The 27,117-nt window shown below is 38.4% G+C and overlaps 1 protein-coding gene across 5 annotated transcripts in view; it reads right to left on the reverse strand.

The window, feature by feature from the left end:
- The window catches only part of BANP (BTG3 associated nuclear protein), a 135,913-nt gene that overhangs the window by 77,231 nt on the left and 31,565 nt on the right, over positions 1-27,117 (reverse strand). For all 5 annotated transcript variants that reach the window (XR_007890598.1, XM_051629556.1, XM_051629557.1 and 2 more), the window contains 3 exons: positions 26,666-26,841; positions 15,158-15,397; positions 1,126-1,293 (listed from right to left, as the gene is read on the reverse strand). Coding sequence is in view for 4 of the 5 variants with exons in the window: in XM_051629556.1 (XP_051485516.1) it covers positions 1,126-1,293; positions 15,158-15,397; positions 26,666-26,841 (584 nt within the window). In the remaining variant the exon portion in view is untranslated. The remainder of the gene's footprint in view (positions 1-1,125; positions 1,294-15,157; positions 15,398-26,665; positions 26,842-27,117) is intronic.

Below are 27,117 nucleotides of genomic sequence, written 5' to 3' on the forward strand. Positions count from 1 at the left end.
CAGATTTTGGCATTCTTTGCATGATATACAGTGGTTAGTGTTAACATGCAACCAAAAATTTTATGCAGGCGAATAAACCTACTTCCTTTTCTTTGGGCTCACTTCCAAAGCAGTGTTTTTAATATGTGATGTATAAATGTCCCATAACACTGCTTTGTATTAAAAGCATGAGCCAGAAATGTCCTATGAGAACACTTCTTAGGTCAGTATTTTTCATTTGTTATTATTATTCATGCCTACATACCTTTATGGAAATACAGAATCACCTACAACGTATTTAATTTCTTCAGAGGAAAATACTTCAGGAACAGAATTTAGCACGTCCTCCTAAATGGTGTGAACACACTGGGAAAGATTTATTCACTTGACTCCTCTTAGGCACACCAGTTGCAGAAACATTTTGACCTTCTACTCAAAAAATTGAACATGGTAAGAAATCCCATATGATAGCACGAAGCTGCATGTGCTGAACTTTTTTTTCAGTTAGCACACAAGGATGGACACGGAATACACTGCACTTTCATTTCTGGCAAATCTGTATTTTACTACTCTGTTAAAGACAGACTCCTTTCTCCCTCCTTCTAAGTAAACACACCTCTCACTTCCTTTCTAGGATCATTAGGCATTGCAACCAGGAGCGTGACTGCAATTTGTAGATGAAACAGGATTAGAAGCTCATCCTGCCAGGGATCTATTTTGACACAAACCCCACGAGCCTACAAAGGCCTCACAAAGTACCAGGAGGTAGCTGGCTTGCAGAGAAGGCCCATAATGATTTAACTACAGATGGTTGGCTTCGCTTAGTACATGGACACACTCCTTGAGAAGCACTGTAGACATGCAGACACTTTAACAAAGAGGCCTCTTGGCCAATGATAAATGGTACTTCAAGAAAAAAAAAAAAAAAAGCAGTAATCTAAAATCCACTCCAAAAATTCAATAGTGAGAAATGAAGGTTTCTCCATTTATCGTTGTTACACAAAAATATTCACATTTGTGGGTACTATATGAACACATTATAAGTTAAGATCAAAATAATTCTCAGATATATTGAGAAACAAATTATTACTTTAAGTTTCCGTTTCCGTTGGGTTTTGTTTAGGTTTAGAGGGGTTTGGTTTTTACCTGAGCCACTGTAAGATGACGATGAAGGTGTTCGCCTTGAAAAGCTTTTCACGGCCAGACTCTGCCCTCGCTGCTTCCTCCTCCAAGCTGTCCTGCATTTGGAGTCTATGCTTTGCTTGATTCGGTACCAGTCGGATTCTGTGATTCCAAATTTGTAAAATAGGTGACCTGCAATTAGGGAGAAACACAAGGGGTGAAAAATCAGCCTAAACCCATTGTTTCAGAAAAACCCACGGGTGACACAGCCCGGCACACAAGGTGAACAAAGCAGCTGTGACCACGTCAGAGCTGCCCTCATGCTTGACACTGCCTGAAGGAGCACAACAGAAGCACCAAAGCTATGCAGTGGTGTGATTTAAACATCTATTCACACAATTAAGTGATCATACAGACACAGTTTATGTATTTTAAATGTCAGCAGTCTATGAAGTTTTCCACACTTCTATCCACAGAAACCGCCCTGGTACATTCAAAAGCTCTTTAAAGGCCCCAAGATTTCTCACTGGCAAGTGACAGCAATCACCTTATTTAGAGATTGCTTCACAACCCGTGCTGTGTCTCCAGAAGGGAGTGGGGGAGCAGAGGAAGGGGAAAATCGACTGAAATTATCATCTGCTGCTGTGCAAGTCTCCTTTCCACAGGTGTCAGCAAATGGAAAGCACACTCTGTATTTTAAGTACTAAGACCACATTTCTCCGTTAATCTATTATTAATATGCACTATACAGAGATGGGTTTATAAATGTTTACAGTAATGGCCAATAAAAATAGTTGTGCTTTAACTCTTTCTGTGACTTCAGCTGTCATGTACAACAGTGCTGGTGTAGTCCTGCATAAAACAGCCATGTGGTATTGTGCAAAACCAGTCTGTATTTCATTCATAAATACATTTTAATGACTTTCCCATTGTATGCTGCTCTGTTTAAAGAAGTGACTGAATCAATTATAGATCAGAGAAAGCTCTCACTGAAAGGCAGCCTAGCAAGGAATTTTTACTATTACAGGGTGATCTGTGGGATATTCCAGGACATCACTTCATTGAAAGAGAAATCAAAGGCAATTTAAATTATTGGGGACAAAACAGTCTCAGGTGTAGTGAGGTGTTCATACTAGGAGACCCAAGTTGTGCAGAACCAGAGGAGTGCCAGAGCTGTGCCAGAAATTATCCCAAAAATTGGTCTACTGAGGGAAGATGGGAGAAAACCTTCTAATTACTGATCACAAAAGCCATCATTACTCAATGCAATAAGGGATGGCCATGGAATACAGGATATAGAGACCACTACCCTCATTGAGAGAACATAACTACAGAGGAAAGCATGAAAACCAGGTAACAAGCTTAACAGGATACAGTCAGAGAAGCTAGAGAGACTTAAGACACCAGGCACAGAATTTCACAGCCAGGCATGCTTATTTCTTTTCCCTTATTCATGAAATTCCAACTTAGCTGTTACAGTGGTCGAAGGTGTAAAACTGGTATAGATTAAACACCTGCTGTTTGCACAGATTTTTACTGTAACTGCAGACCCAGTCACAGTAACTGCATGTGCAAATTAGGCATGAAAAATCAGCCCTTAAGTAAAGAAAAAAAAAGCTTAAACTAATTTTGAGTGTATAAATCTATCTAGTTAGTATTACAATTTAAAATGTTGTTCTACAAACAGATCTTCAGCAACCACATTTCATAACACTCCACCAATGACTCAAGAAAAAAATCTAATGCTAACAACAGTGGAGTATTTTTTAAGTAGATAAAAAGTTTACCTTAACATTAGAAATATGATTTACCTGTAATAGAGAGATACATCCCAAACCAATATGCAAACAATATTAGAAAGCTGAACTGTGCTGGCTTTCTATTCTCTGGCCATAAATGATCCCATGCAGGAGAGCTTTCAGCTGTCTCATTCTGCATATGTCAAATACCAAAAAAGTTAGAAAGGCAGCACTAAAGCACAGTCCTGCAAATGAGACTTTTAACTTGGGCAAGTCTCTATTAGAAAAGACAGAAAAACTTCAGTGAGAAGGGATCTGACTTTTTTTGGAACATTTGCTAGTCAAAAGCAGCACGAAGCACTGTAATTTGTAAGCAGCACAGGATCTATGAACCACATCACAGCCCTGCTAAAAAGACATTAAAAATACATCCAGTATAATTCTGCACTTTGGCAAAGAGGCAGAAGTATTTTGGAAGGCAGATGCCCTTATACAAGGAGAGTGAAGTAAAGGATTTCAGTCATCTAAGGATGGCTGGCTGTGGCTTTGGGTATCTTTGTATTTACAGTAACATTCAAAACAAAGGATGTGCTTCTTTTTAAACATTAAGTGTCCAAAGTTTGCTTTCTTTGGGAACCTCACTTCCTAAACAAAGCTTTCTATGGAAACACACCAGAGACTTAAAACAATTCTGTTATTTATTAAATTTTGAGAGCTTGAGTGATTTCTATGGACCAGATACATCCTAGCAAAAAAGGTCTGCACAAAGAATCCATGGAGACATAGCCTGTTTGGGAATGCACAAAGAGGACATCCCATTGGTTTGCATGGTAGAACCAACACTCAAATCTTATCAAGCAAAAGCTTAGGAGGAAGGAGGATTTACTAAAACTGTGTCAATAACCAGAATATTTTGAGCAGTGAAATACAGAAATCAAACACTAAAAAATGCTCGCAAAATCTGAACCTTTTCAGGAAATTTTCAATTGTCAACTTTTAAAGAAGTGCCCTGTTTCCCTAGGCACAGAAGATATGGTTCAAGAGGATTTCTGAAAATAAGAATCCATATAAAACAGATTAATTTATTATACTCTTCAACTAAGTATAATAATATATAAATCTCAACATTCCAGGTTAATCAAATCCCTTTCTACTTGTACAGTAGGAACTCAACTCTGCACTGGAAATCACAAGGAGTCTTATCCCAAGTAACTTTATGACAAAACATGTAATTGCTAATTTTACAACTGCTTTACAACAAATAGCTACAAATTGTTTACCCACAATAAGAAAATTTAATCTGTCATAACAAGGGAGTAAGGAAATTAATAAATAGCTCTAAGAACACAATTAAAAAGGCCATGCATGTTTGAGGAAACATTCCAGATGTGAAAAACATCAGTGAATTCAGTGGCTTTAAGTGTAAGCATGTGATTAGACAATTTAGGGAGTAAGGACTAACTTTAGGGACACCAAAAATGTTTTTTCCAGGAGTGTATTGCTCACATTGCATAATTCTCCTGGCTGCCAGATGCCATCATGATGTGGGTGTTATATAAATACACGTCAGCACATTAAGGAACCAAACTCCCAACACTGTATTTTCATACCTTTCACAAGATAACTGGAATAGAAGTGAGACTGTGGACACAAATCCCTGCAGACTGAGCTGACCTGAGCCTGTCAGTGTCCCACTCCCCAGAATCCCAGTAGCAGAGGTCTTACAATTACCATGACACCATCTGCCCCAAACTATAACTGCTAGAAATTCCCCAAATTCAGGTAACAACCTATCACGTATTAAGTCCCTTTAAGAATGAAAAATTCCTTGCTAATATAAGAGATCAGCACACTGTAGCTACTTAAAGAAAAACAACAGTTTAAAACAATGTTTTCTCAGATCCTAAAACAAAGCCAAGTTCGAATTAAGTATTTGTCTGAATCCTTGCTGGGATCAAAAGGGTGTATTTTGATGTATCAACATCAAAGAAAAGCCAGAAGTGTAAAACTATGATCATCAACTATTTATGAAATGCTACTTACACTGTTTAGACAATCTGCTGATGATAATTCTGTGCAAAAAGAACATACAACATTTGAAAGAGCAGGCAAGAAAGTTTTCCTCAATAACGTCAAATTACTCTCACATTGAGGAAACATTTCAGAAATGAACTTGTTTTAAATAGCTACCAAACAGCATAAGCTGCCTTTGCATACACACCTTGTGTCTTGAGTAACAGATTAAAGTGGAAGTGAATTATTCCGTGCTTCAGTCCTTACAACTTTCTCTGTCAATCTGAAGCTGCAGAGCTGACAGTTTGGTGGATGCAGACACTGTAACCACATTTACTTTTCACATTTCTCTCAAGCAACTTACATCAAATGCCTGCCTGCAAGAGACCATCCTCCTTCTACAAGTGATTGCTAGAAGCTTTTCTGCTTTGGGTAAAATATGTGGTCTCCCCACATTCAGATAGTTTTTTGTTTGTTGAGTTTGTTTTTTTTTAATTAAAAAAATTATGAGAAAGCAGTACAATGCAAAAGGCAAGAGTTTTCTCTTGCTCTCTGTAAAACTCAGATGGAATGTCTTGTATTTTAAAAGATTTAGAGCATTTTGAAACCAAATATTACATGATAAAAGCAAGTACCTTCTTGATGCCTGTATGCAGGCCTGGTCCAGATTTCATTCTGGCAATGTGCTGCCCCTCAAAAGAAATAATCAGTAGCCTCCAATTAACACAATACTTAACATCTAATTGTATTTTTTTAAAGTTAATTTGTTCAAAAATGTCAATATTTAGTAATATTTACTCAGAATATTTCCCTGGATATTTCAGTTTTTAACATATCACAAAGCCAGAGGAAGCATAAAAATAATTTTAAATTATCTTGTTCTACAAATTAAAAGGATCCATGCAGGTTTACAGGACCCTACCAGAAGTTTCAAATACAAAAAGAAGATTCATTAGCATCTAGACTCTCCAAATTCCACCAACGGATCCTCTTCTAAAACAGAAAAGCTTCTATATTCAGACACATCACCTTTCTGGAAAACCAGCCAGCCTGGTTTTATCTACTTCACCAAAAGCAGAACCTGTTTTAAGTTGACTTTTGAAGAGCCAGCCATAAGCACGCACATCATGCCATCTAGTGGAGCGTCAACTCCACCATTCTGGCAAGGAGCAAGAGCATTTTTATCCCTGCACGTGGATGTTTGCTCAATCCCTGACTCCCTCGCAACACCTGCCAAGTGCTACAAAAGGTCAGGAGAGCTGCAGAACCAGAGATGTGCTGGGGACTGGGAGTGAGCAAAGTAATCCCTACAGAAAGAGAGGATTTTTGATTGTTCCTGGTTGTACACTTGGAGTGAAGTGAGTTCCCTGTGGCACGGTACAGCAGCGGCCGTAGGGGATCCTGTAGGGAGCTTTTGATCACATTTCTCTGGAGGTGACAGAATATCAGCAGCTGCATAAATGTAACTGCTTAATAAGCAGAGTATAATTATCAAAACCATGAGTGTATACCTCATTAAATGAGTCAATCAACCTCACAAGAAATTAATTGACCAACCCCACAAGAAAATAATTCTAGACCAAATCAGAGGCTTTATGATCTAAAAACAGAAAAGTCTTCATGTCATCTACTACAGACTTGCTACAGTTCACAAGTGACACAAGAGGTACTCTACTACAAGGAGACTGGACAAATGGCATGCACTTGCTTCTATTTTTTCCCCCATTTTTAAAAGAAAACACATGGTTCACCCTACAAAACATCTTGCAAATATCTAAAGACAGCAAACAAAACAAGATACCTTGAAAGAAGATCTATGTTTCATTTCCTTCCAAAATATACATATTCATGCAACGTTTGGGTTTCAGTATGAAAGCAAAATTGCATACTTCATATAGCTATAGCTGTACAGCTAAGAACTGCAGCATTCCATGTAGACTGCACAAGCATTTCCATCTGAAATGGCTTTTCATGAAGATTAGGACCTAAAGACTCCAACATTTGACTTACCCAGGCACTAACAATCTCCTTTCATGCATAATAAAAATGTACTTACAAGATATCATGCTTTTAAGTCTTCAGTTCAATTTACCTTTTAGTTGTGCACATTCAGAATGTCAGAGCACTCATTTTTGATCACAGTCAGCAAGCAAAGATCTTTACTCACTGGGAGAAACAATCCCACAAGGTTTATCAGACGTCATTCTGTTTTGGAATGGGATATACCTAAATATATGATGTGTTTATTGCCAGAGGATCAACTTACTGCTTGAAATCAAAGTCTGATGCTCAAAACAAACAATCACCTAAATCGAAGCAGTAACAATTGACCAAAATAAATGCTGCTGATTTTAAGGAGCTGCTGCCAACAACCACACATCAGGTTCTTTTTTGATAGCCACAATTCGAGAGAGAAGCTGATGAAACAGCTGTTTGTCTTTTAGGCAGCGGCACGATTGGATCTGACAGGTCCCGCGGCAGACCTGATGGAAAAGGAGGGTTGTTGCTTTAACCACCCCCTTCCTGAGACATCCCGTTCCACCAGGCCACGCCGCAGGGCCTCGGGAGCCCATCTGGATGGCAAACACCACCACACCTGCCGCCAAGAAAAACTGCCTCATGAATCAACAACGAAAACTTCTCCCCTTCCAAAGGAGCTTGGGGATTTGGAAAGGACTGGCATGACCAAAACCCCAACTCAAGGGGAATGTATTTACATTTCACTTGCAGTCAGCTTGAGGCATCTCCTCACTTCACTTTTTAACCCTTGTGAAATAGAGGAAAGCTCGAAGCCAGGAAGGGAAAGGCCATGCAACTTTCTGCAATTCCCTTCATGAGATTCCGTTCATGCAGCTCTCCTTGCTGCAGCAACCGATTTTCCAGACCGATGAACATTATTTTTGCCCTGATCTACCCATGTTTGGTGGCTGAGCTGCTGTTCTGCTCAAAATGTCAGGGATCAAATACTTTCTTAGACTCTTCATGTCTTCTAAAACCACACTGTGAAAGTTCAGTTTTGTCATTCACAGGCCTTCAATACTACAGAAAATATTTTTTCTCTGGAGTCTATTGAAAGTTTCTTAGGATATCTTATTTAGGCAAGGACTGAGCCTGAGTGATACTGGGAAACCACCAGTCTCCTCTACAGATGGAGAGTAAATCACCACATCCTTTGGAATTAGGTCCTAAAGAGACACCACTGCTGCACACTGGAGCAACCACCCTGCAGACAATCACAGGATTGCAGAAGTTCCATTTATGGAGGAATCAGCCCAAAGAAAAGTCATTACTACAACCATGATACAAGAGTCCTCTACTTCACTTGTAACTTCATAACTCAGATAGATCTTCAGATAAAGACAACTCTCGGACATGCACCCGACACATTCATTATAAATAGTCCAATATTTATTTCCTGCTGACATCAGAGTCTGGGGCTTGTCTGAATATGTAAAGACTTCTGAAATCCTTGCAAGACTGATTTTCATGAGGACAAAAAAAGGCACTCGTTCAACTCAGTTACTGTATTTGTAGCAGTAACTTTCCCAATGAGCACTTCTTTCTTACAAATAACAGCTTGCCCCTTTTTTTGTTATATCCTCATGAAGCAACATTTAAAGTCAGTGAGAAAACTGCTTTTGTGCCCACAGTCTTATCTGAATGTTTTAGCTGCCTCGCAAGAAGTGAGGACCAGGGTACTTCAAGCACATACTTAACATAAGTCTGGCAAAAGTGGAAAAGTATTGATGGGATGGAACAGCCCTGCATCCACTTGAAAGAGATGGTCCAAGTGACCTAATAAATTCATTTGCTTCTTTCTGCAGAGCCTGTGAACTCACAAATGCTTAACAGCACATCATACACCACCAAATTACACACAATCACAGTTGCCATTGACAGGACAAGCAACAGGTGATGGTCAAGAATGGATAATTAAATTCATCGCTTATAAGAACAACATGAGAAGTGTGAGAAGGAGTGAAAACACACTGCCATCTATTTCTTTTACTTTCCCAAAATTGCTGCTTTTATTTCAGTTTATTAAACAGTAACTGGCCAGGAAAGTAACTGAAATAAACATAAGTGCCCAGAAAAGAAGAAAACAACAGCCAGCATTAAATTAGGGTGCTTAAATAAAGTCAGTAAACAAGTGCCAGCACTCATGCCATTATGAGAACTGTGGTGCTGAGATAAACTCAATGGGTTCTCATATTATCGTCTTCCCTAGCCTCAAAAGGGGTTATCACTTCCCTCCATGTGGCAGCATTTAATTGATTCACAAAGAAGCAGCTATTTGGAACCACAGCCAGACTTTCACAGCTCTGAGGAAGACAACATGTTCGCAAAAAGCAGCACTGCTGCATCACAAGGCCCTTCCCAGGGGTGCTGTACAAAAACAGTAATGCTTTTTGGAGATGAGAAAAGCAGGACAGAAACGCTGCCTTTCACTTGACTCCACTGAAAGATGTGCTGAGCTCTCAAGACTTTGCTTCTCACTCTCTTCTTGAGTATGAGAGATTCCAACTCTCCCCCCTCTCTTGCCAAGATCTGCCCCTAACAACCGTCACCACCCTCATTATGGACTACAGCATGAACCACAAAGCAGCTCTGCTGAAATGGTCAGATGGAGATGGTCCTCTTGGTAGGATTCAGAGGAGAGCTTTTAAATAGCACACAGCTCAGGAGAACCTGCTTCCCCATCTGCCACAGGCATGATGCTGCAGAACTGGGCAAAGCCTTGTCTGCTTATACCCAACCCTTCAAACCCTCAAATGAAGTTTGTCCTTCCTCTAAGCCGCAGTCTGGCAGTTGAGGAGAAATGTGCTACAGCATCTGATAACACCACAATCCTTAAAGGAACAGGCTGAAGCAAACTTTTCTTTCCAGAGAGCTACAGGCCATGGTATTTATTACTAGGGGAAGAATATGTTGGCAAAAAAGTATTTCCAGAGACCACAACATTAGCTCATCCATACGGATGCAAACCACAGAACTTCTTTTCAGACTACTATAGCTTGGAAGATGAGTTAATGTCCTATAGAATGAAGAAACAGAAGCACGGGTTAAACAGAAAACATGAGAGATCCTAAACAAATTACTAGCTTGAGCACAGCCAACAACCCGTTCCTCTTCCCCCCAAACCTCTGGAGTGTCCAGAGCATGACTGATTCTGGAGCTAGGCGGTCTGTCAAGGGGGATGGACTGAAAGAACAATTAGCAATGTGGTCACATCAATCCAAGTTACAGAAACTCACCAATTTCTAGTGCTGATGAAATATTAAAGGGAAAGCACAAAATGCAAATTGAAACATTTTGAATTTTTCTTTAAGTTCTCCAACAGTCTCCTGATGGAATCCAAGGTCTAGATCCATGTCTACAATTGCTGATAACCAAGACTTGTAGCAATCTCTGTTGCATCTATGTGTAACAGTTTTAAACCTGTATGTGTACCATAGAGTAGGACAGTTACTGACCAGTACAATATTCAGAAGTGAGACACATAAAGCCCAGAATTATAAACAGGAAATGAGAGGAAGACAGAGAGTACAAAAAAGTATACAAAGATTAGGAAGGAAAACAAGATATAAAAGGAAAAATGGATATAGCTTATAAAAATACAGTAATAAAAAGAGTGGGTTTTTTTTACGTGGAACCATGAAAACACACTAATGTTTATTTATATAAAACATTGCATATGATAGCAACAGTCTGCAGTATCTCATAAACAGATCCACTGGTGAGAAACATCAGAGCTAACAGTTTGTGCATGAGAAGCAATTTAATGCCAGTAATTCCTCCAGTATCTAAAAGCATGAGAATGCTTTGGAGGGACAGAAGTGTGGTGTATTTATTATCCTGCATTGCTACTAAGATCAAAATCTTCATTAAAAGCCAATGAAAGCTGAAACAGTGACTTACTGTGATCCACACATTTGACGTGACACAAGTTGCTTTAAGTGGCCCAACCTGTGTTGTGTTTGGGTTGTGTGCATGGATCTAAACACCCACACATGGACTGATCCGACTGACAGGCATTATTACACCAACCAGCAGGAGCCCAATGTGTTCCCCATTACACCAACACGGGTGGTCTGCTCCTCAAGCAGTGTCACTCTGTGCAGCAGGGTAGTGCTTTATTCTAGCTGAACGCCCCTCTGAAGAGGACCCAGCCATGTTTTCCTCTTCTATCCAAGTGTATTAGTATCTTTTTCAACTGGGACAGTAGAAAAGTGGCCTCATCTTTACTGGAAGCAATATTATGACACAACAGGAACACCAAGCTTTGATTACCACTTTCTTTCTGTTCTACATTTTAAAAAGTAAAGCAATGTGCCAACTGAAACAAAATAGACATCAAGTACCATGTAGTTAAAATTCAGGCTTTATCATAAGGTGTTTCCAGATAACACTTTTTTACTATGTTATTTGACAGGGATGGATTCTGAATGAAGATGTTAACTCATGAATGGAAATCAGAAAAAAATCCCTCTACAGAGCACTCTTGTAAGCAGATGGGAAAATTCAACAGCACAGTTTGGCTACACCAGTACACCTCCATCTTTCACCGGATGCTCTCTCCTCTGTGGGCACTGGGGGTTTTGGTGAAGGTTTTTTATTTTTTAACAACAATCATGTCCCTAATGTGACAGTTATTTCAATAGGCATAAATTGTTCCCTGAGCAAAAAATTACTGAATGGAGTAGAAAAGGATTTCTGTTGCTCAGTAATAAATCTGAACTAAAGGTACAGCTCCCCATTAATGCAATTAGTGAATTTGTATTTCCTTCCTCTACCCAACCACTTGTTCTGCATTTAATTTGTAGGCACTGGTCTTCTATCCTCTTGTCATAATTAGCCAAAACTGAGAAATATGTTAAAAAATGACTGGTGAGAGTCTGCAAAAACACATGTGCAGATGGCGAGAGGCTTTTACACATTAACAAAGTTAGACACACAGGATGTAACTAATATTATTTTGTTTTCATTTAATTACTTATTTAACAGCATAAGATCTACTGACAGATTCCCTTTTATGAACTTCAGAAACTCCCTCACCATTTTTTCCAAGACAACACATTAAATCATCCTTTTTGTTATAAAGTTTCCTGTAAATGCAGAACACTGAATTTGGAAATCTGTTTTTTTAAACTCATTTGTGGACATTACAATAAAATATTGAAAGAGCTAAACTTGTATTTTCTGTTCCACAAAGAAAATTACAACTCTGTATGTTCTTGTATCATATTTCACCAGAAAATGTCTACATTTTTATTAGGGCTGAAGTAATGAGCTACTTAATGGCATTTGTATGTTTAAGTCATTTTGGTTTCTTGCCCAAAAACTCTCTTCAATCCCACTGCCACTCCACAAGCAAATTTATACCACAAGTGAAACTTTATACTTCCAAATATAAACTTTCATCTGTCTTGTGGTAAACCTTATGCAGTATATCAAGAATTTGCAATAAACATACATCTCTTAATTTTCTATAGGTTCTGCATATTCTATGAAATATTGTCTATATTAAATACAGATTTAGTTGGTGTTTTCTTTTTCTCTCTAGAATAAGAAAGGAGGGAATATCTTTCCACTGGCAAACTTGAAGAAACTTGAAACAGAAGAAAAAATAAAATCCTTTACATTGGCTTGAGCTTTTCCAGCTATGATTGGCAAATGCAAGGCTGATGACATGAGATTTTTCATTTAAATTTAAAATAATGCAGCAAAGTATTACTGCTCAGAGCAGAAGCAAACCACATTGTTAGGACAACAACCTAATTTAGTTCCCATGCCACTGCTGCACTCGTTTTTTGTGAGGTTTTTATGGAATACCACCAGGAAAAACAGATGGTCTGGGGACAGATAAAGGGGATAGGGCACAGAGGGCTCTTCCCAGTATGTCTCTGAGGAACATTAGGGATGAAATCGTGGCACAGCTGAACCCAAGAGGAGTTCTGCCACTGAACTGAACATGGCCAGAATCTCATCCTTGAATGTGTGAGTCACCCATATGCTCACTCACATCATAGTAAATTCAGGCTACTGAAATCAAATTCCATTTCAGCTCAATTATTCACAGTGATGACACGTTATTACATGAAATAATCATTTCTGGACCAACGCTGTTACTATTAAATGTGTTGCTTCATCAACTTTACATGAACTCTCTTCATTTGCTGCCACAGGATTCTTTGTCATCACTGATGGCAAATGTCAATCACCATCAACATTTAGGTACCCAAAAAAAGTAAACTCTGGTCAGATTCACACAGGGTGTGTTTATTCCAGAAGGCAGACATAATCCCTACTATGTTATGGACTGGTTCCCAAAAAAAAAGCAACATACTAGTCAACACAAAGAAGAAACAAAGGTATGTTTCAGATACCTGGATCCCAAACTTTCCAAACCATGATTATGACATCAGAGACACAGACAGTAGTTTGTGTCCAACATTCAGAATGTGGCTGCTTATGATCCACTGCTGTTACATTTCTGCCATTACAGGCCTTTTCCAACTGCACAGATCACTCCTATAATCCCATTTCTTCATGGTCAGAATGCCTCATGTAAGTGACACTATCACTTGAGCCTTCAGTCACATGAGCACATTTCCTTCCCCATGCTCACAATTTCAAAATTCTGTTCTTCCTACACAAATATTTATAACCTCACTTGGTTTTGTTCACAAATTTAAGTGAGGGGGGAAAGGGCTGCTAGTGACTTCCTTTAATATCGGAGTAAGATTTATTTCTTCATGTTTCTAAAAGCTATTGTCAACAGAAATCTAAGTTTTAAAAACCTAATGGAACAAGGTCATTTACATCAATGAAATCAACAGATATAAAGGTCTTGGAGATCAAAATTCTTTTAAATCATAAACTCCCTTAAAAATACATATTTAATATATTTGCAGTAGAAGCTTGAGGTCTTCTGCTTCAGGTGTGTAACAAGATAAATATTGGCCTAATGCAGCAAACAGAATGGGTCAGTTTTGCCCATCAGTTTCCCCGAGACAGCCAACAAATTACTAGAAACAAAAGCAGGTCAATAGGAATCAGCTCAGTTCAGTGTAAAGAAAGCCCAGCAGTCCCACCAGCAAATACTCTTGACATTTTCTTCCACATAACTCTAAAACACATTGCCCTAGCAGAAGCATGAAAGCAAAACATCAAATTCTTCAAACACCCTTCAGAACAAACCCTTTCTGGCTATGTTCTTAAGCCTTAATTGCTATTTCAAACTGGCAGCTGCATACAAAACACTAGTACAACAAATTATTCCCACTCTACTAATCCATTGGTGACCTACATAAACTGTGACTGTAAAGAATCTTTTAACGGTAAGATCTACTGGTGTATTCCAATCTAGCTCAATTAAAGTTTGTCATTTTTAGACACTCTCTTAATTCCACAATATCAGTGACACTTGATTCCTCTTTGCATACATAGCAGAGGTATCACACAAGAGCTGCACACACATGTCAGATGCTGGCCTGCTGAAGAGGCCCTCATGTACCTCCTTTGCTGGAAAATATTTCCACCATAGCACATGGAACAGAGCTGACTGCTCTCAGTGTATGTCTTGAGTAATCCTCTACTACAAGTCACTGTATCAGAGCAAGATGGGTATGTCTGTTCTTTCCACTTCAAGCTCTCACCTGGAGGCATGGTAGGCTATGCCTGTGATGTTTAGATACAAAGCACATTCGATTCCTTTCAAATTGCCAAAAAATGAATCTTCAAAGTAGTATCTGTTCATTACTGCATAACAGCTTTAATAACCCGAAGACTCATGCACACTGGAGCAGACAGAAGGGCATGAGCATCGTATGCATTCCTGTTACGAATCCAAAGACTTTATGGTACTTCATCTCCTATTGTAGAGATGCCAAATTTCCTCCAACTCAATGTCAGCAACTCTTTTGAAATAATACACATAAACAGGAAGCAAAAAAATAGGATTCAAGACCATACTGTTTTGAACACTTGAATAATATTTATATATGTAACTTTGCTTTATTATGTGTTCAGAAAGTAGCGTTTCTCTGATATTTACTACCCTTAGTGTGCTCACACCTGGTAGTTACAAAGAAATCTGAATTCAGATTTCAAGTTTGAGGAATCTCTGATAGAACCTACAACGAACTAAATTAAACTAGCCCATTAGGACTCCTGCTCTAAAAAAGGCTAACAAATCATCTGTCTGGCAACAGCACCACATGCCCCATTCTGCTCTGCAAGTAGCAGACACCTCCTGCCTTATCTACACAGTGTAAGCTCAAAGGTTTCAGTATTATACTCACAGCGAATCCCGTAAATCATGAGAGGATCAAGTTGCTTCTTCCCATGCTTCCCTTGGCCCGAGAGGTTGGAGATGGCCTGAATTTCCCGGTGGAAGAGATAGTCAAGCAGTGTCAGTGCCATCTTCTCAGCCGTGCGGCAGTTGGTGCTGATGTGCAGCATGTCAGCAGGGGTGATGGGGCAACGCACCCGCATCTCGGGGTTGTTTTCATCTCCCAGCCATGTCCCATTGGGGTAATCCTCTAAAAACAGAGATTGTGGAAATTCTAATTGTGGCACAGAATGAAACAGTCAGGTTCAAGCTACAGTCAACACTACCTAAGTTATCATGAGCTCTTCCTGTTTTCTTCACAGTCTCCATAAATTTCTTTAAAATTCAGCATAACCAAGAGGCTCTCAGGAGTTGCTACAGACAAAAGTTATTCTCAAACCACACCAATGGTGACCAAAAGTTACTGCCATTAATGTTCTGGCCTACATGAGGAACCGGTGCAATTAGTCCAGATGTCTAACTTGCTCTCAGGGATCTTCCTAAAGTGTTTCACACTAGAAGCCAACAGCTCAAAGAGCCGAGCACACTATGGTCACAGTGTTCTAAGGCAGTCTTACCCCAATAATGAAGATGACTGCACCCCCAATCCCCTTAAAGCACAGCTTATTTCAAGAAGCTAACAGCTTTGAACTGTGTTTTTCCCCAACAGCATCAGATAAAAGTGATTCTAAACCAGATTATAAATTTAAGAAATTATAATCAATAGTGAGCAGTAACTTCATCACTTAAAAAGGGTGTTTCAAGCAATAACAATCATTCCAAATGTAGCCAGAGATCCCAGTCAAAATTTTGGTCTTTCTTATTATTATTTCTGCATTATTTCTAAATGCACAGTTTACCAAGGAGCAGGTCCAGCACAAAGATAATGCATCAGTCAGTAATGATCTGCCAAGTGCATTGGCCCTTCTGTACTCTTCAAGTGCAAGGGCACTGGCAGCAGAACCACATCTACCTTCTCCTGTGGATGGACACACATTTTGTATTTTATTTCTGTCCCTACCACTCGTTTTGGGCAGGAAAAAATCTCCTATTCATTTCAAGAGGAATACTAAGTCCTTATTGGAATTTATTCTTTGCAGACAATGCCAGAAGTTGGTGGATCCAAGACTAACCAGAAAGGAGAACAGAGCTCCTCAGGACAATGAATCCCTAGCGAAGTGCAGGATGCAACACAGGACCTAGTGTGAGACTCATTCCAGATAAAATCAAAATGTTGAGTTCCAACCTTGACAATGCTAATAGGAACTGGATATGACATTCCTGTTCTATTCCAATGGTCACTGACACAAACCATTTGGATATGATTTCTATGTTTGCTCAATTTTGTGGAGTAAAGCAACGTTTCCTGACTTCAGAGCCACTCAGCCCTTGCATACTGGAGATTCACAGGATTTCATTGTTGTTTCACACACCCTCAGTAGGGTAGAAATGTAAACAAATCAGTCAGTTACATGATTTATCTTTCATTAAATGCCTTTAGAGTTTCATGGTATATACAAATTCACAAATTCCTGTTTTCCATAACTCTTCTAGTCACAAAATAGTGTGACAGTTCAGACAGAGGAATGTATCCTTTTCACCTTGACCAGGACCCCTGAGCCAGCAGCATCTTTATTTCCAAGTACTGGCACAAGTTAAGCAGCCTGCATTTGACTGGACTACAAGCCAAAAGTATGGAATAAAATGTAACATAAAAGTCAGACACTAAAGAACACTTTTCTGACATGACCTTTGGGTTGAGTCGTACCACATGTCAGATGCAAGTTTATTGCAATGAATAATGAGAGGATGAAACAAATGTTGGATTATGCAGTACTGATAGATCATTAGGAATATCAGATTATCAACTATAAGAATTTGTATGGAAAAATTATCGACTGCTGATCTATGAAGCAGCTAGTCCCTCACTCTTTTGTTTCAATCAGAACTTAATGCTCCCTTCTGAATATATTTTTATACACTTGCAATTTTATTTTTTTTACATCTATATTTTATTTGAACCTTACTTTTTATCCTGAACTATGCAATAGGGCACACTGGCTGTTTTCTGCTCACAGAACCAAGTGTCATCTGTTAAATAAGGTGGTTCAGATTAATTATGACTTGTTTTGAATGCCACTGTGTCTGGCCTCACCACAAGTCTGGTTAACATTATCAGGGAAAACAACAGTCTGTTCCTGAAGATAAACTGTTTTATAAAAATTTGGGCAGAGTGGGCAAAGCAATGTGGAAAATGGATAAATGTGGAAGTTTTTCAAAGAAAAGGAACTCAGAGTAAATTATTCTACATCCTATAAAAATCTTACTGCTTTACCAGTTACAGAATTACTATTAAGAGCTATTACTACTTATGGGAACACCTTTCACCTGCCATTTTGTTCAACAAATGCTATCAGCCTACATGAATTAAATATTTTTTTCAATTTGCAAAATAATTTCCTTTTTTTTTTACTGGCATGGAGTCCAGAACATACTGTTTTTACCACATGTAACTGTTCTTTTATTGCTAAGAGCCTGGAAAAAAAGACACTATCTTGTTATTGTGACCTATGAACATAAGCCTCACAGTAAATTATCTTTTGCATTTTCCTCCTGCTTTAAAAGCTTCAACAGAAAGGGAATTTGCTTTATAATCATTTTGTATTAAGAGGAACTTGCATGACTGAAGTTAACCATGACTCTACTGACTCACTGCAGCTACTTCAGGGCACAAAAGCTAAACGATTCCTTATCTTGCATAAAAATAATTCCTACCCATCTGTCAATGCATCTGGCACTTTGCATAGAGCAAATACAGTGAGACTGGCACACAAAAAACTGGTGAAAAGAGGAAGTTAGTTCCAGTTATAAGGGAGGCAGAACTGCTCTGAACAAGTGGTCTGCTAAGGAAGAAGAATTAATAAGGAAAGAGGAATAAAGACTGGGAGTTTTTCCCTGAACAATTAAGTACATAAACAGCAATGATTAAAGCTGCACCATTTGAAGCTCCTGGCACTCAAACATCATTTAATGCTTCCTGAAATGGCTCTTTAAGTGTATTATCAGGCATTATACATAACATTTAGATAGACTCTAGATGAGGCAGGTTATTTAGTACATACATTGCATATCCAGATACTGAGTCAGGACTCCACTAAACACTTTAACAACCATACACAGGTGCTTCTGTTCTTTAGAGGCTTCAAAAATACAAACAGTGTGAAGGGTTGAGGAGGAAAATAACAGTCAAAGAACAGACTTTTCTTAAAAATAAGGCATAAAAGCACACGCTTATCTGCAACTCAGGAAATCACACACCTTTTCTGTTTTGCCCTGAAGAATTTTTCTTTCATTGATTTTCCTAATGGCCTTCCTGCATTTTGAGTGCTGTGTGGAAAGATACTTTCTTGAATTTCCTTACTCCAAATGTTGTCTCAGAGAAGTGGCTCTTGATTGTTTCTACTTCCAGTGTTAAAAGTTCTGACATTTTTTTATCTGATCTCTCTGTACTAAGAAGCTCATTTCGATGACAGACTAATTTCTAGCTCCTCTTCACTGTTGTGGGTTTGTTTGGGGTTTTTTTTAGATCAGAAAATTTGCCTTTATCTCCATTCTAGTGACTCCAGAACTAGTTCACATTTCACTGCTGTTTTCAAGTCTTTTTTACTGCATTAAGTCCCATTCTTTTATCTCACAAGACAGCTGACCCTTCCAGCAGGTACATGCAAGAATGCGAGGGGAGCTGAGGCTGCTGTGCACACCCACATTTCTATGGAGACAGGAGGAGCCAGTTCTAAGGGGACTATCAAGAAAACCTGTGCCAAGAGAACACAAACTAGACAAGAGACACTCTGGCTTTCAGACTTGCTCTCCATGTCTGTGCTTCCTTGCCTAGGGAGATGACAAACACTTAATTGTTACCTCTGGTCTTTCCACTGGCCTACACTCCCCTGGTTTGACATCTGGGCATTAGCAGTAAGACCAGGAGCAAAGTTAAGCTCCACTTTCTCACTAGATGCTGTCCATCATTCCTTTAAAACAAGGAAAAACAAAAGGAAACATCTGCCCACATAAACACTCAAAGTAACATTCCAGGTAGCTGTGTTTATTTTACTCCCAAGGCTGGGTGCAATCTGGCATTCTCAGCAGAGAAAGACACCAGCTAGCTGCAGTACAAAGGCAGGGAGATCCATTAACCTTAACAAAAAGTCCCAACCTACAAAAATAAACCCCCATTTCTAGAGAAATTAAATCATCTTTTGGCTGATGTCTAGGAGATTCAACATCATCTTTTTAAATAAACTTCTGTCAATTAGCCTGAGTCCTTTGTCCCTGCAAGAGTTGCCAGAGGTTGTGATTACGACAAGAGCTCTGACTGTATTAACCAACAATCATTAAATATCAAGGACTGGGTGACTATCAGGCTATGCAGGAACCTACAAATCTAGCAATGTGACTTCAAGCTTGTGCTAACAGAAAAGTTAAAGACCTAGCTTTAAAGCTATGTTCACCAAAACCTCCTCCCACCACAGAAAGCAGTTAAGACACTGAGAATTCTGGCCAAAGAAGTGTACAACACACACAGCCACAAGCATCAGAAACCCTGGACACAGAATTTTTTTTGTGCCTGACTGTTCTCATGGATGAGAAAAATAGGTTTAAATTTCATGTAAATATAGAAGAAAGACACAAGAATCTCATGCTTCAGGTATAATCTGTAAAGCACAAAGGATTTGGCTACAGTTTGGAGACAGTTCCAGTTAACATCTAAGGCCCAAGACAAAGACTGGTGCACTATGCCAGATTCTGAAAACACATCCTGCACTCTCCTGCACTCTTCTTTAGTTCCCTAAGAGAAAACACAGCATGAAAGAACATTCAGAAGCATGCAGTACCAAAGCATGCCCAGAAAAGCACCATGGTGTGCAGAGAAGCCTCAGCATAACATCATAGGCACTGTAAAAATAGGGTCTCCGTTCCAGAACATTGTTACATCCATGAAAGATGAGATTCATTTATTCTGTGACTCATGCAAGGCCAGGGAATTAATTCAAAGAAGGAGAAAATGAGGACTATGTGACCATCTGTAATTTACAACAACCAGCCAAAAAAAAAAATCCAGATAAAATTGAGAAAATTAGAATCTGTGAATTTACAGGGCTTTTAAACCTTTAGGAAATGTGTTTCATGTCAGAAAATCAGATTTCAAATGTAGATTTTCCAACTTTTATGTTTATCACCTCTTTGTTATATTTAACTTTATACAGTGGGCCAGATAGTTAACTCCAATCATCACTGTGACCCATACCTGGAAGACACCATTGTTCTTTGTTTGCTCACAATAATAAAAAGAAAATCAAAGCAGTTTCAATTCCTATAGTTTTTTTCGGCTTTAACATGTCACTGAGGCTCTTGACGTCTCATCAGTGTCTTCACATCTGTCATACATAATACTTCTTAAGGTACAAAAGGTCTGCTATTTAAAAGTTTATTCATGCTGTCTGCATCAGGTCATAAGGAACTTGGCAGGAAAAGCCAAGTGCTGCAAATGATCACATAACGTGTGAGATTTGATCTTACAGTGAACTGGAAAATCCCGTAGACAGATAAGTCTGGGCCACGCACAAATGGCTGCTTGGATTCACATTTGGAAAGCAAAGTCTGAGCACTATTTAATAGTATTACTGTAAAATTACTGTTTCAGATGCAAAGTTCAAAAGATAATATGCAACCAAACAATTTTCTTTGGAAAAATATTATTCATCCTTTAATTAGCACACTATGCAGACCAGTTTTCCCTTCTCAAAAAATACATTTATGTTTCTAATTCTGTATTTTTGATAGTCTTAAAATGCAGCAAAAGGAATGCAGAGAAAGCAGACATGATACAAAACTATCACATATGGTGCCAAACATCATTTGTCAGTCTATCAAGTATAAAGTTCACTAAACCAGATTCTAAATCAATGGATCTTGCCATTTTATATCTCTTAAAAACAGCTTTCATGGAGCTCTGTTCAAGAGGACTCCACATTCTTGGGAGATAGGAAGTACAGTGTTTCTTTCTGAGCAATCTCACAGTTTTGGCTTTAGCATAAACCTTTTCTAAATATATCTGCTTTTAGAGCAGCCCAGTAATGCTGAATGGGACATTCTTATACCACAAAGATGAGAGGTCCTGCTTTTTTTTTTTTTCCTTCCACATTAAAATTAGGACAGTAACTCTATTGTGAAAGACTTAAAAGGATAACATAATGTGCATTAATCTTTTAGGAACAGATGCTCCTCTTGTTTGTACTCTAAGTCACAGATTCAATATTTTAAATTATATTTTAATGCTCAAACTCATAAGTCAAAAAGTTTAGAAAAATATATTTGAGAATGTCAGAATATTTTTTAACAGATTTGTGGTGAGCATTAAGTGCAGATGGTTGCCAGGTTATAGCTTAGTCAAATGAAAACCAACCCTTGACAGGATTACAGCCACATACCAGCACTAAAGAATTCATTAAAGTCAGAAAATAATATAGGTACTTAATATCATAGGTTTAAAACTTCTGTAACTTTAAACTAGTGTGGATCTAATGTTGTTCACAGGACTTTTTTGCAGTGGGAGGTGAAATCCAAAAGAGCACCACAATGTTAGGAGGGAAGTTTTCCTGAACCAGGGACTGTACACGAGGCCTTTCTTTAGGCCATTATCAACTAGGACTGATCTATTCAGAGATATGCAGGCCTAAAGAATCACTTTGTGATGCAAGTTCTGTGCAAGAAGGACACTAAATATCATTCTCGGTTGGAGAAATCTAATGCAGACTTTACAGACCTTTAGAAATGTACAAGAAATCTACAAAGCACAAAAAAAGTCTCCTCAAAAGTAAGTCTAAACTTTTTCTTCTACTACCACCCTGAAAGTCCAAGTATAATATCTGAAAACTGAAGAGGAAAATAGAAGACTGCCATCACATCATTTAGCACACAAACTCCCACACAACTATTAAAAAACCCCACAATATTTCAGCATGTTTAGCATATAAAACTTAATACTCCCACTCCAAAACCACGTCAGTGAAAATAATGAAACCTCCTCCTGTGCTATTGCTACTTTGCATAAACACTGAACTGTCCAAAGTTGGAGGGTGCCCATGACATTGAAGTCGTTCAATTCTGCACAGCTTCAAAACACCTGAGAGAAACATCAGCTCCATCCCAGTCACAGCTGGACAGATGGACAAGTCCTTGCACTATCAACAACTTAACACACATAGCAACTAAATCCTCACAAACAGAAATGGACAAACAAGTAAGTTTCTGTAAGTCTCTAAAGATCTATGACAATTCATTTAAAAAAAACCCAAAATATGCACATAGACACAAGGCCCAAATGATTTTAAAATGTTTTTCATTAATCAATTATTCATCATGCTTGAGCCTAATTAGAAAGTTCAAGATTAAAAAAAAAAAGCACAACTTTGTTTAAACTGAGTAATCCAAAACTACAGCAAAAACACATTCAAAATTAAATGGACTTTTGAAACATCAAAAACACATCTATCATTTGCTGACATTTACTTTAAACACCTCTTAGTGATAAATGTTTGTTTCTTATTCGATTAAAAGAGAAAGATGTATGATCCACACTCGGGGGGGGAGGGGGGGGGGCAGGATAATGAACAAGAAAAGTTCCCTGCATTTTTAAATGCAGGTTTCCTGCACACTGAAGAATAATCATACAGTGCCTGAGGAGAACACAGCAAAAACATTAGTCTTCATTATATTTACATGCTTTTTATCTACCAAAACCTTTCAGAAAACTAGTCTCTATCCAAATTCTGAGATACTGGCACAGTAAAATGGTTTGTTTATGAGTTTGACAGGTCATGCTGTAACTCATTTGGTGCTCTCCCTCTGCTGGAACAGACTTATTCAGAGATTAACAATCTCACAAAAGACTTCTAAAAACATGGGAACAGTTCGGTCCTTCCAATTTCAAAAAGCCACATGTCAGAAAGAAAATATTTAGATGAAAACATCAAGGTGTACCTCCTGATGTCAACTGCTGATCTGCTTTTCTGCCACAACACCTGAGTTACCCAAATAGCTTTGATGTTTCCAGAGACAGAGAGAGAAAGAGAAAAGGAAGGTTAACCAGACAGTAAGCACAGGTAAGGACAGTTTCACAACTGTCTGAGCAACTCTCCAAAAGCTCTTCCAAAATAAAACTTCTTAGCTAAGATTATAACTAAGATAATTATGCAAAAGAGTTTAAAAAAATTACTCTTGGTTGAAGTAAGGACCTTTTTAAACGCCATTGATATATTCTCTTAGGTGGACAATTATTCAGTTAATTAGACCTTACGGACAGTGCTTACAATTAACATTTTAGCATTGATTGAGCACTTTGAATTACCAGAATAGTACGTTGAATGTTTGCTGGTTTAAGACCTCTCTGCTTTTTCACTTCTACTGAACTGTGAGCTCAGTAGTGGGTCAAATCTGGACTTCTTCATTCAGTACCTTGTTTCAGCACAGTGAATAAATATTTATATTTTTTACTTGGGATTTAAATGAAGGCTTCAATTCAGATCTCCAGAAACCAAGGATGCAAAGTTAATCAGTTTTAAGCTCATGTCCTATTCCCATATGAGAGGATCAGTGGCATTCAACTCCTTCAGTATTTCTGCAGGAAGATACCTTCTTAAAGGAGAAGTTGGGTAAAACATAGTTTTGAGCTTTAATCTTAGTATTACATTTGTAAAAAAGTAATTTTACATCTAAAGCACATGGTTATGAATTTACACTACTGTTTATACACCCATATCAACTGCTCATTTCCCCAGAAGATCCACTTGGGCTGCCACAGAGCAGAAAAGACCCACTAACATACACATTCAGAGCAACAACAGTCTAATCACTTTTGACATTTATTAATATCCATGGGGTAAAATAGCAAGTTAAATGAAAAAAACACTATTTCTTAATTGGCTGCATAAGGATACAATTGATATTTTCTGTGCCAAAAATATGACATTAATAAAATAGTGAATCACTTAGTCAGCTTTCTAGACCATTTTAATTTGATTTTACACTGGTAATTCAATACTGAACAATTCTGGTTTTGCTGGGTTTTCTCTTCAATTGTGCAAGATTACTTCATGAACACCGCGTTTAGAACCTCAGACCAATTAATACATCAGGTGTTGATATTTCTCCTATCATCCCCATGTGAAAGGACATGAATTATTCCAAAGTGAAATGTGGAAAAAATTCACAAAATTTCACAAAAAATCAGAGATTCAGAATCTCTAGGTGCCTTCAGTTCGTAGACATTATATCGTAAAATCAACATGTCCCAGCAGAGTAACTACATCTGTAAAACGGATGAGCATTTCCAGTTTTCTGAAAAGGAAATTATCAAGTAATTGTTGCTCCAAGAAAAGAGAATTTATGCCTTACTGCACATGAAGAAAGAGGAATACACAACTGAAGATGGAATAAAGTCACAGTGTTCAGCTGGAAAAAACCAAACCCTTATTCTAGACCATTACTGGAGCCAGCAACTGGGCTCCATGCTTCTGTAAAATTATTTTTCAGAAATAGAAAGGCAGTAACACTAATATTTTTTAAACTACCCTCCATGATTAAATGCTCTTTGAAAACAGCCAGCAGACAGCAAACAATGCCTTTATATAGAAGTATTCACTAAATTCTGAAAACATCCAGAGGTCACTCCCATATCCAAAGTCAGCTAAAGCCCAACTATAAACACTGTTTAGTTTTGCTTTCCAGACACCAGATGACAGATGAGATTCCTACTGAAAACCTGGTGTTTGGCCTCAGTGTGTAAGGGCTGAAGTGCAACATCCTCCACCCTTTCGGATTTTAAGATCAATTGAGCAACTCAAAGTCACTCAGAATTCTTTCAGACGATGAAAGCAAGCTGATGGGTGCTGCAACTTTTGCCTTTTACTGCTGAAGAAAATGAGTCTGCACAACAGACCTATTATTCTTCATCACTTCCTTTATTAATGATTTAATTTCTGTGACATACTGCAGGCTGGTTTGCTTCGCATTCCTTCTCTGCAAGCAGACCTCTCATCTTCACGAGGGCAAGAGGAGATAGGGGGGATTACTAATCTGATTCCCAAAGCATTCATCAATCTCAGAGATTTTTTTAATGGATGAGTGTTCTAAAGGTCTGAAGAAAATCAGATGTGAAGACATTAATGGATTACCTGTTCCTTCAAAATTTACATATACAACAATGGCATAGAAGGCCAACATCACATCTGTCTGAGCCAAACCACTAAGTCAAAAGGGGCATTATACAACAAACACCCTCCTATTGTTAGATATTTTGTTCCTGGCATAGCTAGCACAGAGCTATAGGACACATTAACAGACCTCCACTAAGAGTACATTTTAATGTATTTTCATATGGCAATATCAGCATGATCTGCAATCCAATGATTTTTTTGAAAGGAATGCTTAAGACAGCCTCAGTCTCCTTTAGTTGCCCATGGACTCAAAATGAAATACCCTTCAGAAGCAACTCTGTGTCAGAACTTACATACAGGACAGAACCTAAACCCTCTCTATGAAATGTGCATGTTGCATGAGTATAAAAGCCAAGGAATCCTAGATTCAAATGCTTTAGAACAACATTTTAAGAAACAACCTTTGGTGCATGAGACTTTCAGTAGACCGACTTTTTAAGTTTTCTAAGTATCAAAGTTTGAAAATGTCTCATTTATACATTAAATTTACCATCCAGAATTGTTACAGTCAGTTCTGCAATCTCTGAATGCACTCTTCAATACACAGCTTTAGGCTACCTAGCATTAATGCTTACCACTAATTGTAACCTCACCTGTTCACACTCAACTTGTCTTTATAAAGCTAGTTTAAAACTCTTAAGACTTCACCACATTTGATTTCTGTGCCCAAGACTTAGAGAATCCTGCTATCCTGTTAGCAGTCTGTATTTAATACAAATTTCCTTATAAAAACTGTTTAGAGTTGCTCTAAGTAACTGTTTTTCATTCATAAGAATTAGACAAGCAGACTCGCATATGTTACAGGAGGACATGGACTAGTAGATTTTATTTCCCAGAGAAAACATTTATTTTCCTGAAACAATGTTTCAGCTTGGATAGGAAATCCTGCAGGTTGCATGAGTTAATTGAAGGGGGTTAAAATATAAAGCTCCACTGCCACAGTGGGACATACTTTTTAAATTTTACAAGTAATTTTAATTAGCTGTTCTACCTGTAAAACTAGTAAAGAACAAAAACAAACAGCTATAATAACCAACCAACCAAACGATTCAGTCAGGTGCACTCCCTCCTGATGCTCTCTGAACTGCACAGCAATTCAAGGTTGGAGCCATGACACCAACTCTGAGGCTTCCAGTTGAATCTTGGTTCATTCCAGCACCACATTTACTCTGCCCAAGCAGCCTCACAGCTGCCCAGCCTACCTTCGGAGTTCAGCGTAATCAGCGTGACATTGTTCCCAATACTCTGGCTTCCCAGTTGTCCACTGTTGGAAACTGAGTCACTGGCCTCAGAGCCACTCTCTCCATCTTCATTGTGACTGTCATCGTGCCCTGGAACTTTCACCACTATGGTGTTCTGCCTACGGCCAGGAACAGCACTGTGGGGAAGAAAAGTACACACTTTTGGGAAAACAATCCTTGATCAGGAACAGCACCATTACAAGGAAGCTGAAAACACCAACTGACATAAGTACATGTATTTTTAAATGCATATTCCTCCCAACAAGCCTACTCCTGTTTATAAGAGCTATCCAGCAAAATAAAATGGAAGGAAAATGGCAGAATTAGAACAAATTAGCTGCACACTTCCTAATTTTACATCAATGGAAAAGTCTAGGCCCAGTGCACAAAACAAAATATGTAAATAATTTACA

The sequence above is a fragment of the Apus apus genome, chromosome 11 (genome assembly GCF_020740795.1).
Source record: "Apus apus isolate bApuApu2 chromosome 11, bApuApu2.pri.cur, whole genome shotgun sequence".
Taxonomy (NCBI): Eukaryota; Metazoa; Chordata; class Aves; order Apodiformes; family Apodidae; genus Apus; species Apus apus.